Source organism: Lepidochelys kempii, chromosome 7, assembly GCF_965140265.1.
Source record: "Lepidochelys kempii isolate rLepKem1 chromosome 7, rLepKem1.hap2, whole genome shotgun sequence".
NCBI lineage: Eukaryota > Metazoa > Chordata > Testudines > Cheloniidae > Lepidochelys > Lepidochelys kempii.
The window spans coordinates 11267015-11280904 of record NC_133262.1 but is presented as its reverse complement, the minus strand read 5'-3'; the positions used below and the strand labels follow the sequence as shown (position 1 = coordinate 11280904).

The window sequence follows — 13890 nt, the reverse complement described above, 5'->3', positions numbered from 1 at the left end:
TAACCAAAGACTTGAAAAGGTAAGATTTGTTGTTTGCCTTTAGGATATATCTACACAGTTTGTAGCAGACTGCAGCAACAAGTGTCCGAGTCCAGGATCATAGACTCGGACTTGGGTTACCACGCTAACAATAGCTAGATGTTACAGCTCAGGCTCTGAATCCTAAGGAGGGGGTGGGTTTGCAGCTTGGGCTGGAGCTTGTACTCCCACGTCTTCATAGCTGTTGTAAGTGTAGTAGCTCGAGTCTGTTGACCAAGGCTCTGAGACTTGCTGCTGCAGGCCATGTAGACATATCCTTAGATTCCCTGTTACACTTTCAGCTTTTCTGTCTTCCATTTTGACATAGTTTGTGCTCTTTTATGTTGGCCTCGATAGGGTGGAATTTCCATTTATACATGATTCTGCAATAGATCTCAGAATAGCCTCTTACTGAGGTTTCTCTATTGGAAGCTAGTTGAAATTTAAAAGTGACTTGTTTTCCAATTTGATATTACTGTAAGTGCGGACACCCTGATGCGACAGCTTCGGATATCACAGTAGAGCCCACCCTAGCATAGCAAAATGCAAATGTTTTCATGGTATGTTCTTTCAGAAATCAATTTATTTCAAATGTATTAAAACGTTGCACATGGCGGCTTATAGATAAGTTAGTGTAAATGAACCAGATAATTCACTGAAAAAGTCAATAAGAGATTCCAAAACTTACAAAAGATCTCTTTGTAAGTTTTGGAATCTAAATATAAGGAATAGATGCTAAATCATTCTGTACTGATGGAGAATAAGGGTTGAATTACCATCATTCTTGCTAAATTATCATTTCTCACTAAACCATGGCAACAGAAAGAGATCAACTTTTTCAAGACATAACAAAAGCTTGAATTTCTGGGAATTTGGAACTAAGTTGGCTTCATTCCTCAGAAATGTTTAGTTCACAAAGAAGTTTGCAAAGAGCTAAAATCAAAGCATGTAATGCTTATGAAGTAGATGAGACATTGAAGATTTTCAAAAAGAAGCATGTACAATTTTTTTTCCATTTGTAGTCTGATGCTTTAAGAGAGTGTGTGTGTATGTATGTGCTGGAGCCTTTGGTGTCCATTATGTTTGTAACATTTTATGGTATGTTTGGATCAACTCTTGTGCCAAGATCCTGGGATAAAGAAGACTGCACTTCTTATGGAGAAGATTGTAACCATGAGGATGTGGATTGTATAAAAACTGTGAGCAATATTCCAGTGTAAACACACATTTCCTGGATTTACTGGAATTGTTGGAAGAATGTGACATGGTTGTGTTAAAGAGAAGGGTTTATGCATAAAAGAGAAATTTGTTTACGTGATATAACTATGAGAAATACTCTAATAATTCTAAGGAAATGTACTTAATATTTTCTACGTAAGGTAACTGAAGAAAAGACAGTGTGCTAAACAACACACTGCCACACCACGAGCAACACCACCACTCAAACACTGACATAAAGTTTCTTGATAGTCTTAATGAAAATTTTTAGATCAGGTTCCTTGGCTTCTTAATTTGACTTAAAAGAGATTTCTTGTTGACGTAGCCTGAGGTTTGCACAAGGATCATTTCTGGTCAGTCATCCTATCTCTTCTGTAGTTTAAGGATAATTCCAGGGTCCTTTTGCATTGCATTTAAGCAGTGATCAGAAACATTACCTTTGGGTTCCTTTAAAAAACAAGTCTTGTGAGAGAGCAGAAATGAGCAGAAAATTTTGACTTGTATTATTTTATATGTGGGACTAATTTTCTACGTGTACACTAGAGATTGTGCCACTACAGTCAATTTTGGATTCAGATAGAAATTTTTCCCTGGAAAATCTAACAGCAAAAATCTTTTACTGATGTGTTGAATGGCTAACATAATATATCAAGTACTACATTATCTAGGGATTCATCTATCTGCAGGACCCAGATGTGTTCTTAGTGTTCTGCTCCCGACAGCTAATCAAAACACATGATTTTTACTTGACACTTTAAGAATGCCAGTAGGGCAGTAAATGCGGTTATTCATATCTGTTCTTGGAATAAACCTGAACAGAGGATATGTTGTATTTATTCATATTTATAAAAGTGCCTGTAACAGTGCACTAGTTGCAGAACAATAATTCTATATACAGTCAAAACTCAGTTAAAATGGTCATAAAAGGACCTCCCAACCCATTGAAATAGGCTTCTCCTGGTCCTTGCAACACAGATTGGCTTCTCTTCCTGCATTGTGGAAAAGTATGGGAAAATAGCATATTACTGAAGATAATCAAATCTGAGTGGTGTCAGAGCAAAGGCGGAAGTTGGTTCCAACATTCCAGACAGCACCTTGCCACCAGAACATTTTTTGTTTAAACTTAATGGCTGTAAGCTTGAGCATCTCAGAAAGTTGCAACTGCAACATTAATGCATAAGGAATAACGTGACTCCTCAAATAGCTGAGACTGAAACAATTTAGTTCTTTAGAACTCAAAATCAACAGCTAAAATGGCAGACCATGCAAATCAGGACGCATGAGTGTAATGTATTCCCTACTGATAATATAGTAAGCAGGCAGCCTCTTAGTATGCTTAGAAAGTAGGCAGACTCATTCTCTACCAGCTACAAATTCTAAATGGATTTACAGTACAGCCTCATGTGAAGCACATTGGTGTAATCCAGCCTTAAACTGTAAAGAGACAGTTGGCCCTGGTGATGTCTGTATACGAAAGAAAAGGCCGTGACCTCCTTGACAAGTACAAGTGATGGAAAGAGAGCTTGGTAGTTGCTACTACGTGACATCTGAAAGCAGCTGGGGAACCAAAAAGGCACTCAAATTGTGAACCTGAGTCGCAGATGGCAGGCTTGCTCCCTCGTTTAAAGGCGCTAATACAACTGTGGTCAGTTTTGGGGTACTTCTTGTAGTACGTAATAACTTCAGTTTTCCTGCATGCTTACTATTAATTAACTCCAATAACTCAGTCTCTACCACCTAGCCCTTATCTAATTCCAGTCTCCGTGGGCTCTGGATCTGGGTTAATTTTTCAGTTGTATCAGATGTCTCCAGTGATTTGAAGAGAGAGCAAGGTGTTGACAGCATGCGGAAGGCAGGTATACCATGCCTTCCCATTAAACCCTCCTCACGGCCCCCATAGGGAACAGGAAGAGAGAAAATAGAACCCTGTGTCAGAAAATCCTTGGCTCAGAAGGGCAATTGCCCAGTCCTCTTTTCTGGGTAATGTAAAAAAGAAAGGAGAATAGCTGTTCTAGAGCCAATCCCAGTCTGTTCCTGTGAAGGTTTGAGACATTCAGAGCATCAGTATCAAAAGCAACCAACAGAAAAAAATTAGCATGAACACTGGGGGGTGACAGGCTGAATGAATGGCGAAATGGACTTCAGTGGGGACAGGATTTCACTCTTGATCTTCATTCAGCACTGGGAGGCGATTGTCAGCCAATACAACCAGCACAGCTTCTAAACCTTATCCAAGTCTAAAAATCAAACTTGACGGAGTTCAGAGAGACAGAATTACTCTTGTTTTCATTCTTTCTCTTATCATTTCTTTATCCTGCCACTGCTCTGGGAATGCTAATATCTAGGTTCCTTGGTAAGAACTTCAGAAATGTTCAGTCACTGTCTTTGGCCCTGATTTTGCATAAAGCTCTGTACAGGATACCCCTGCAACCTCACTGAGCCCTGGCATTTTCAGAATGGTTCTAACATGGGTACATGGGTCTGCCTAAGCAGAGTAACTTGCATTATCAGGGCACTGGCAATCCTAAAAGCCTATGCACTTGTCTACATGGGGAGAAAGCTCACAGTAACAGGTGTGCACTAGTTACTCCACACTAACTCCCTGTGTGGGCACTTCAGTGTCCACTGACAGAGCCTTTGTGCTCACTAGCTTAATGCACTTTGGAAGAGTATTAAGCTAAACCACCTGAGGGCACTCTTAGTGCACAGTAAGAGTGTCCACAGAGGGAGTTAGTGCGGAGTAGCTACTATTGTACTTTAAATTCACACCCTGGCTTACTGCACATTAAACTTCCCTGTGTAGTTAAACCCTAAGTCGAGTTAATACGTGTTCAGTAAAAGATTGATAATAATCAAAGTAAGAATGACTTAGGCTTTTTGTCTCAGAGATATGTAATGTTGTAATGGGCAACTCCCTTACCACTTCAAAAGTTATTTTTCCGCCCTTGGTATCCTGCTGTTTAAACTCGTTAGTCTGACCTCACACTTGGTAAAGCAACCCCCCATCCTTTCATGTATTTATACCTGCTCCTGTATTTTCACTCCATGCATCCAATGAAGTGGGTTCTAGCCCACAAAAGCTTATGCCCAAATAAATTTGTTAGTCTCTAAGGTGCTATGAGGACTCCTTGTTGTTTTTGCTTTAAATATGTGATTGTTAACCAATTTGCTTTCATGGGATTGTGGAAGAAGTATATCTCTTTGTAAAAGGAACATTTTGGTTTTTAATTTGTAACCTGTTTTACTTTTTTTAGTCTCCTGGTCAGAAGAAGAGAGAGAGCAGCTGAGAAAATTCACAAATAAATCTTACCTGCTAGATAAAAGAACCCGTCATCAAGTGTATTTCAGTTTAATTGATATCCTTCTGGCATACTGCTATGAAATTTGTATTACTGAAGGAGACAAAAATGTAAGTTTTTTTTTCCTTCATGAAACTTCAGAAGTGGCTCAGCAGCCAGTCTACAAGACATTGCATTGTCTCCCACAAGGCATAGCTTTTAAAGTGCACTTTGTTCCAGAATTTAAAAAGTGAGGACTGATTGTTAAATTTCTAGAGTAGCCTAATGGACAGCAGCTTAGAATTGGTATCATTCCAAATGATTTTTATGCTGGTGCGACAGGTCTGAAGCATCACTTAGCTGTGGTAGCGAAAGGGAAAGAGGGTGTGGTGCAGGAGATATAAAAACAAATGAATCACTTCAGGTTATTTCTTGGATCATTGCTATGCTATGACTTGATTATCTAGATAGGGACTACATGAAAGGACAGCTGTTTAATACTGGTTTTTTTATTTTTTTTTCTGGGTAGTTTTATAATAGTTCAAATTGTTTGTTTGTCACAACAGTGTGTGTTTGGTTATGTAAAATGTCATTGGTGGGCGTGTAGGATGAAGGACAGGGTTCTGGAGTTCCACAGAAGCTGCTATTTTGAATTGCTTCTGTTCAGGGAATTCCATAGCTCTGAAGCTTTAAAACAACTGTTTTTTGTTTTAAAATGTCTCTTAGAGCACAGGTATTAGTTATGGGAAACAGTCAGTAAACTAAAGCAAAACTTTTGAAACCTTCAAAGTAGCCACAGAAAACTTTGGCCCCAATTCTGAGTACTCCCTTTCCCCTAGCTCACCACAGGTTGTGGGGCTTGCCCTTCCCCTGTGAAAGAGTAACCATAAGTCTCCCCTTACTTACATTCTGTTTCCCATAGCCTCTGATGGGCCATAGGAAACAGAACAGCCAGAGCACCGTGTTCTTCAGCTATGTTCTCTTCCCTTCCCCAAAACAGCCTTAGCACACTCTCTCCCCCCCCCCCCCCCCCCCCCCCCCCCCCCCGGCTCCCCGCCACAGACTGGGAGAGGGGGCAGCATAGAGCTGTACTTTGGCCAGGAAGGTGCCCTGCAAACCAGTGTTGATATTCTCTGAGAGCTGTTACTTCCCCTTTTTAAACAATCCTGCTCTCCTGATTGGAGTGAATCCTTAAGAATAGACGTTAGAATTGTGTACAGAACTTTGCAGGTCTGTACAGTTCAATGGTATAATAATAATACTTATTACTAATATAGCACTTCTATTTTCAGTGTGCTGTACAAACACACAACTTTATCCTTACAATAGCCCTGTTAGGTAAGGTAATAAATATTGTTATGCTAATTTTTTAATGGGGAAACGGAGACATGCAGAAGTTAAATGATTTGTCCAAGGTCACAAATCAAAGTAAAATCAGAGCCAGGATTATAATTCAGGAATTCCTGGCTCCTAGCCCTTCTCATTCCGCTAGAGCATACTACCTTACAAATCCCATGAATCTGCCACAGTTTAAAAAGAACCACACTGTACATGCACTGCTGGATTTAGGTCCCGATTTGGAAGCCAAAAACATTGAACAATTTTTAGGAAAAAGAGGCATTTCAGTTTGAGCTGTGTTGATTCACTCGGCAGACATTCAAGGTGCTGTTGCTCGGAGGAAAGTGTATTTATTAAGAGAGAGAATTCCTCTAAAATGCAGTTTTTCGGTGATTGCTGTTGTGTGTGAAAGGCTTTATGCATAAACTAGATATTCCCAGTTATTTAAATACACATGTCATAAGTATTCTTAACCTTTGCAATTTTAAACATTTAAATGACTACTGGCAGAATATTATTTGAAAATAGTTTGCCTGCAATTTTGAATGTTGAATTAAATAATATTTGCTTTATTCTATTTCCCCCCGCACCCAAAAAAAAATCAGGTAGAGTCGTCATGGAATATCAGGAAACTGAGTGCAACTTTGTGCTGGCTCGAGGTAAGGTGAATTTCAAGAACTTTCGTGTTGGTGGTTAAAATACCATTATTACTGTATGTTATGTTCTGCTCATTCATAACTATAGATGTATTGAATGTTTTAAATTTCCTTTTGCTGTATGTAGTTATTTTAATTAATTACATGTTGTAACTTCCAAAACTGACTACAGAATTATTTAAAGTGGATCTTTTAGGAAGTGCAGTAGACGTTTCCAGGCTAAGCTTATTGTAAGTGAGATATTTTTGGACTACACAGATATCTGGTAAAGTTTTGATATCATTGTCACCACCGTGGAGCAAACTGTAATATCCATTAGGTGGAACACTGATGTATATAAAGACGAGCAGTATAGAAAAAGTAAAACAAATACTTTGGCAAGGTGTCTGCATCTGATAAGTAAGCCGGAACAAAATCAGGTGCTTTCTCTTGCTCACATGGAGTGGACTGACACTCTGAAGAAGCATTAAATATATCATTCTTACCACATAAACTTTTTTCCTTAAATTAATAAAGTTTACTTATCTGGTTGGATGTGGTTTGTGGTATGTCAGTAAGGATATTATAGTAAAGCTATGGTCTGACTAAACTAGGATTTTTCCTGCTGTTATGAAAATATAGTAGTTTCTTTACCAGCTTGATACTGTAATATAGTAAAATATTTGTCAAGTAGGCATATTAAATGCAACCAAATTTGTAGCACTAGAAAATAATAGTATAAAACTCCAGCTGTTTGAACAAAAGCCAGAGATAATCTTCCTATTTCACTGGCTGAGAGCAGCATTGGATGGTAAGACAGCTGCTGTCAATCAGAATGTTTAAAAAGTATCTTAAAAATTAACTACAAAAACTGGCAAGTGGCTTTATTTTACTGGGCAATTAGTTTTAGAAAGGATTATTCTAATTGTTATCTTTTTCACACTGAGCTCTCTCACACACAAGCATATTACCTGTTTGAAGGGATACTGACCATGTATTACTTTAAAATAGTTGTGTAGTTCTATCTTCATGTTTCTCTGATTAAATTTTTTGATTTAAAATGGTTTTAAGGCATTAAACTTTATTTCTGTCAAAGAAGGTAATCATGGCATGGGAAAATGGAAGTAAGAACAAATATAATAAAGAGTACACACAAATTGCAGTATCATGCAAATTTGCTTTAATGACTAGAAGTCCCTTTTTAATGAATGACTGATGGACAATCAAGATAAAAACATATGGATGAAATGCATTTGTTTTGCTAGAAAATTCTCTCATCCTGAGCACCAGCTGACAGAAAACACAAGATATGAATGTCAAATGTTGTTGTGATACTCAAGTACAAAATCATTATGGATCACTGGGTTTGCAAATTACTAAGGGGCGGATTAATAACTTTACTTTATGACAACACACATATGTCTTTATAAAGTTTTTATATATAACAAAAACATTTAAATATTAAATCAAATAAATGTATACTCTTTAAAGAAAGACATGATAGAAGCTAGTGTATTATGTAAGGCGATGCACTATAAAAGGGTACTGTCAGAATTGACAGGCCAAGTTATATCTATTTAAAATATTCATATTTTACTTCATCCTGCTTCTGTGATTCCTAAAAACTGGTTTATACCAGCAAACAAGGATTGTAGCACATTTTAAACTGAAACTGTTCTTCTGGGTGATATTATAATAAAAAACCCATAGTAAGGAGTTTCTCCACAATTGTAAGGGCATAAAACTGATGCTGTGTGTCCATTCCACTCTTGTGTGGGGGAATCTTGTAAATTTTAATAATCTGCCTAAACACAAAAATGAGAAAAGCAGAATGAAGAGACTGTCAAAACACATCTGGGCCTACTAGCTCTGACAATGCCCTGTGAATTTAATTTGCTTTTGTAATATTTTTGATGTTGTTAAATTAGTACGTTCTTCACATTTTGAAGTGTGAATAATTCATAATGTATTTTTATAATCAGAGTCCCGTGTACTACACGGCACAATGGGACCAAACTGCACCGATGGTTAAATTCTGCTCGAGCAGTGTTTTCTTGATAGCCCAGCTATCTTTGCCATGTGTGGGCAGGGACTGTCATTTATTAGGTGTTTGTACAGTGCCTAGCACAATGGGGAGGTCTAATCTGGCTGTGCCTTTTAGGCACTATGGCAATATAAATGTTATATAATAATAATAATTTGTATCAGGGAAGTCAGACACTTGTAGCCTGCTTCAGCTGCTCATCTCTGCAGCTCAATCGGTCTTGACTGTTGCACTGTTTTCCAGGCTTCATAGCTTACACCAGTCTGCACTTTTGGCTTCCTCTTTGGGCTGTAATTGGACTGTAATTCTGGCTCCCCAGTCTTCTTCCACCAGGCATCAAACAACAGTGCAGGGAGTATGCACTGTAATCCATTTAACTTCTCGTTGTGAGGAAGGATGGGAAGCAAGCAGCAACTGCAGCCTGGTTGCAGACAGAAGACAAAATGTTAGGCTCTTGGCTGCAGCAAAACAGCAAATTTCATGACCGAAATAGTGAATTTCATGGCATCTTGAAAAATATCCCAAATTCCATAGTTGCAGAATTCACATGCCCCTCATTGAGTTTACATCTTTCAGAGCTATTGTTTCAGAGTGTCTGCAGACGTGAGCAGTGGATGCTTACAGTGATTTATCCTTGGTTCATGTTTTCAACCATGCTTTTTTTTAACTCCTGTGTACCTTACATAGCTAGTACAGCCAAGACTGAGTGAACTGAATTCTATTCCATTTTGTGCATCTTTCAGTAGAATTGTTCCCTGAGTTTCTGTTACACTTGTATAAAGCAGTAGGGTTGGCCAGGTGTGACTGAGGGGCTTATCTGGCCTGTGGAACCTTTATTTCTGGTGAAGATAAAAAGGATAGAAAGAACCCAGCTTAACTGTCTGAGCCAAGACTCTGTTTGTAGGGTTGGCAATTAAAAAAAAAAATAGGGCCTAATCTTGCAAACACTTCCAGTGGTGCACTACTCATGATAGCAAACACTATTCAGTAGTAAGAGTTTGCAGGGTTTGGACATTTAGTTTTGTAGTTTTTAACATTTCAATGCCATGTGTGTTACTGTGTAACACTGTAGTTAGGCGCAACTGATGAAGTTGTAAATGCAGTGGCAGTCTTAACTCTTGACTTTTTCACAATCATAGCTTATTGTAATGAAGAGGTTTTCTTATGGGTGTGCATTTATCGTACAACGTAGCAATTCTTGCCTCAGCCGCAGTCAGCAGTAGACTTTACACCCAGGAAATTCAGTCATCTGGCACCAAGCTGTTAATAACAGTGGCCAGGTCTATACTACAGACTTACATTGGTATAACTACATTGCTCAGGGGTGTGAAAAATCCATCCTGCATCCTGCCATCAAAGCTTCATCGGTTAACTATGCCGATGGAGGAGCTGTAAGGGCTTGTCTTCATGTACAGTGCTAATCTGTTATGCAAACCATGTAGAAGCAGCGTGTTTTCATCAATCTGTAAACAATATTGCCCGAGATATAGTTTGTTTGAATGGACTGTCATTTTGCTGTGCATGAAATATGCACAATTTATGACTGTAACGTTAATGACTAACAATATATAAATAATTAAAATATGTATCAATAAACTTAAAATGAAAAAAGTTTGCTATGTTCATATAATATGAACCAAGTGCTGAGTGGTTAGCAATAGTGGTTTTTATTAATTTTAATCAATTGCAAATTCAGGATGAAAAAGGGTGGTTTTTTTTAAAATTCATAAATGGAAAGTTTTATCTTTGAAGAGTGAAAGATGGAAAGGAAATCACTCTTGAGAGAATCTTTAATAACTCACTAATGCCTCTGGCCTAAGTAAATTAGAGGTCTTCTTCCCTCATAAAGGAGGACAATGAGCTGCCTTCCCAGGGGAGATATATTTATCTCTATCTTCCGTATTCATAACTTTGCTAAAAGGCAAAGGCATATGTCATTTTTAGAGTTCTTGTGTGTGTACACGTGGATTCTGTTATCATATGTTTTTAATTTTTATTTATTCTTAAAAGGCTTTTTATAGCTCTCTTTAATATACATAATGTTAAGGGACAGACATTGCCGTAATGTAAAGAATGACAAAGACTTCAGTTAAATGTTTTATTGTAATGTGCTCTGAATTCAATATTTTTCAATTAAAAGCCAATAAATTTGTCAGACTTTTATAATTGTACCATGCAAGTTGAAAGTGCTGGGTCTTGTTTCTGTTTAAAATTAACCTATTGTTTCCATAACTGTTAAAACTATAGACCTTTTTGTGTGTGTAGCTATAATGTCTTTTAAAAAAAATAAATTACTATGTGCTTTTTTTATTCAAGTAAATTAATTATACAATTTCATTGATTCACTCAGAGTTTCACTAGTATTCCTGAGGTCCTGGTATCCTTTGGAAGAAGAGTTTTATGTTATCCACTCTACAGACATTTCAGATTAGTGACACGAGCCTTCAGTGATACAGTCATGATACTGCAACTAGGTGAGATACTTAATTTTTTACTATATGTGTTAATTAGCCATATACAGTGAAGTTTGACGTACTATATATTTATTTATATGGGGGATGAAGGGGTCTTGTCTACCCAGAGCATTAGTACACACCAGCCAGGGTGTAAATTCTAGTGTACACCAACATGTCATGCACTAGCTGTCCGTGTGGATCTTGCTGACACGCACTAAAAGTTCCTTAATGCATGTTGTACTAATGTATTGTTTTATCAGTCACCCAGAAAGGGCTGAAATAACAGCTTCATGATGTGGAAAGCATCAAAATAATGCAGTATGCATCATAAAATGTTTTTTTATCACTTTCAAAGTCATAATTATATATTAGGGGGAAAGGAAGACATCTATAAGCTTGTCTTTTAGTGCACTGCCTCTGCCTTTACCTACACAAAATCAGACAGTGTTAAATAACCAAATAGTGCTGTGTAAACAAAACATATAGTAGTGGGATGCCATATGGACAAAACCATTCCTTTTGACCCGAATCCAGTAAAACACTTAAGCACGTGTTAACTTTTGACAAGTGAGCAGTCTGATTTACTTCATGCTCAATTGTGGCCTTTTCCTAAATGATGATAGACAAAGCTATAATATATAGTATATAGCATAGTATAATAATATATTTGGAATTTAAAGTTGAATAAAATATTTTGGCAAGGAATTTCATTGCAGCTGTGATAGTGTCTGATGTAAAAAGAAAAGGAGTACTTGTGGCACCTTAGAGACTAACCAATTTATTTGAGCATGAGCTTTCGTGAGCAGTTTATTGATAACACACAAAATGCATCGCCCAAGGTCTGAGACTCTGTGTACTAGATGTACACCAGTGGTTCTCAATGTACTGGTGACCCCTTTCACATAGCAAGTGTCTGAGTGTGACCCCCCTTATAAATTAAAAACACTTTTTAATATATTTAACACTATTATAAATGCTGGAGGTGAAGCGGGGTTTGGGGTGGAGGCTGGCAGCTCGCGACCCCCCATGTAATAACCTCGCGACCCCCTGAGGGGTCCTGACCACCACTTTGAGAACCCCTGATGTACACTTTCCAAAGGCACTTAACAGAGCATAACCCAGTGAATGTTAAGGAACAGCTCCTAGGAAACCAGTCCTTTCTACTCATTAAAAATAGTTTGTCAGATTTGCCACAAACAATTATTCAGTCATTAAATGAATTGTTAACCAGTTTTTCAGAAATTATTGCTTTTCCAAAATATTATTCAATTGATGTAATAGAAAAATGTATGTAAAAAGAGAAGAACTGCCAGGAAAACAGCTGGACAGGCAGCTCATGAAGGAAAACTGTGAGTGAATTTGTTTTAAATGTGTATAGTTCACTCTCAACATTCACAGTATTGAATTTTGTTCAAATGTTCATTTGCATTAATTCATGTTAACATATATATGTTTGACATAGAGATACACTGAGTTTTTTAGTATACTTCTCTCTGCTTAAATATTCTTGAGATTTTGTCTCTTAGAATTTGATGACTGTATTGGTGCAAACACAAGGGGTTGGTGACATCTTTTATTGTCCTCATATATTCAGTTTCATGCTATCCTTTAAGAGGGAGACAATAAAGTTCAGTTTATTTCTTTAGATGCAAACTCATTTTGCTGCTTGCAGGTATGTGGAAAAAATATACAGAATTGTCCTTGGGGAAAGAGCTTAATTTACTTGATTTGATGCCGTAGAGTGGAAAAAAATCAGATTGAGGAAATAAAAACTAGCTGAATGAATTGTATAGTCTCCTGTTACTTTATAAATGTTTTATTTTCAATGCATGAGCCACTGAGCCTGTGAAAAAGTTAGATTACAGTGACTTTATTTCTGTTACATCAAATGATTGATGTAGATTTAGGCCCGAATTATACCCTCCTACACACAACCTCATAGGAGAGGAAAAAGTCCTTCTGAAACTCTGAGTTTAAAATTGTGGGATTTCTGCTGCAGGCAGTCATAGCAGTGAACTCCTGCAGAGTCCAACAATCTGAGCAAATGCGATGGCTCTTGTCATAAATATAAAGGGAAGGGTAAACCCCTTTGAAATCCCTCCTGGCCAGGGGAAAGCTCCTCTCACCTGTAAAGGGTTAAGAAGCTAAAGGTAACCTCGCTGGCACCTGACCAAAATGACCAATGAGGAGACAAGATACTTTCAAAAGCTGGGAGGAGGGAGAGAAACAAAGGGTCTGTGTCTGTCTGTATGCTGGTTTCTGCCAGGGATAGACCAGGAATGGAGTCTTAGAACTTTTAGTAAGTAGTCTAGCTAGGTATGTGTTAGATTATGATTTCTTTAAATGGCTGAGAAAAGAATTGTGCTGAATAGAATAACTATTTCTGTCTGTGTATCTTTTTTGTAACTTAAGGTTTTGCCTAGAGGGGTTCTCTATGTTTTTGAATCTAATTACCCTGTAAGACATCTACCATCCTGATTTTACAGGGGGGATTTCTTTATTTCTATTTACTTCTATTTTTTATTAAAAGTCTTCTTGTAAGAAAACTGAATGCTTTTTCATTGTTCTCAGATCCAAGGGTTTGGGTCTGTGGTCACCTATGCAAATTGGTGAGGCTTTTTATCCAACATTTCCCAGGAAAGGGGGGGTGCAAGTGTTGGGAGGATTGTTCATTGTTCTTAAGATCCAAGGGTCTGGGTCTGTAGTCACCTAGGCAAATTGGTGAGGCTTTTTACCAAACCTTGTCCAGGAAGTGGGGTGCAAGGTTTTGGGAAGTATTTTGGGGGGAAGGACGCGTCCAAACAGCTCTTCCCCAGTAACCAGTATTAGTTTGGTGGTGGTAGCGGCCAGTCCAAGGACAACGGGTGTAATATTTTGTACCTTGGGGAAGTTTTGACCTAAGC

At 37.8% G+C, this 13890-nt stretch overlaps 1 protein-coding gene across 4 annotated transcripts in view; it reads left to right on the top strand.

The window, feature by feature from the left end:
- SHQ1 (SHQ1, H/ACA ribonucleoprotein assembly factor) overlaps window positions 1-13890 on the top strand; it is a 108020-nt gene that overhangs the window by 36479 nt on the left and 57651 nt on the right. For all 4 annotated transcript variants that reach the window (XM_073351123.1, XM_073351120.1, XM_073351121.1 and 1 more), the window contains 3 exons: window positions 4491-4645; window positions 6458-6511; window positions 10882-11005. In XM_073351123.1, coding sequence (XP_073207224.1) covers window positions 4491-4645; window positions 6458-6511; window positions 10882-11005 — 333 coding nt within the window. The remainder of the gene's footprint in view (window positions 1-4490; window positions 4646-6457; window positions 6512-10881; window positions 11006-13890) is intronic.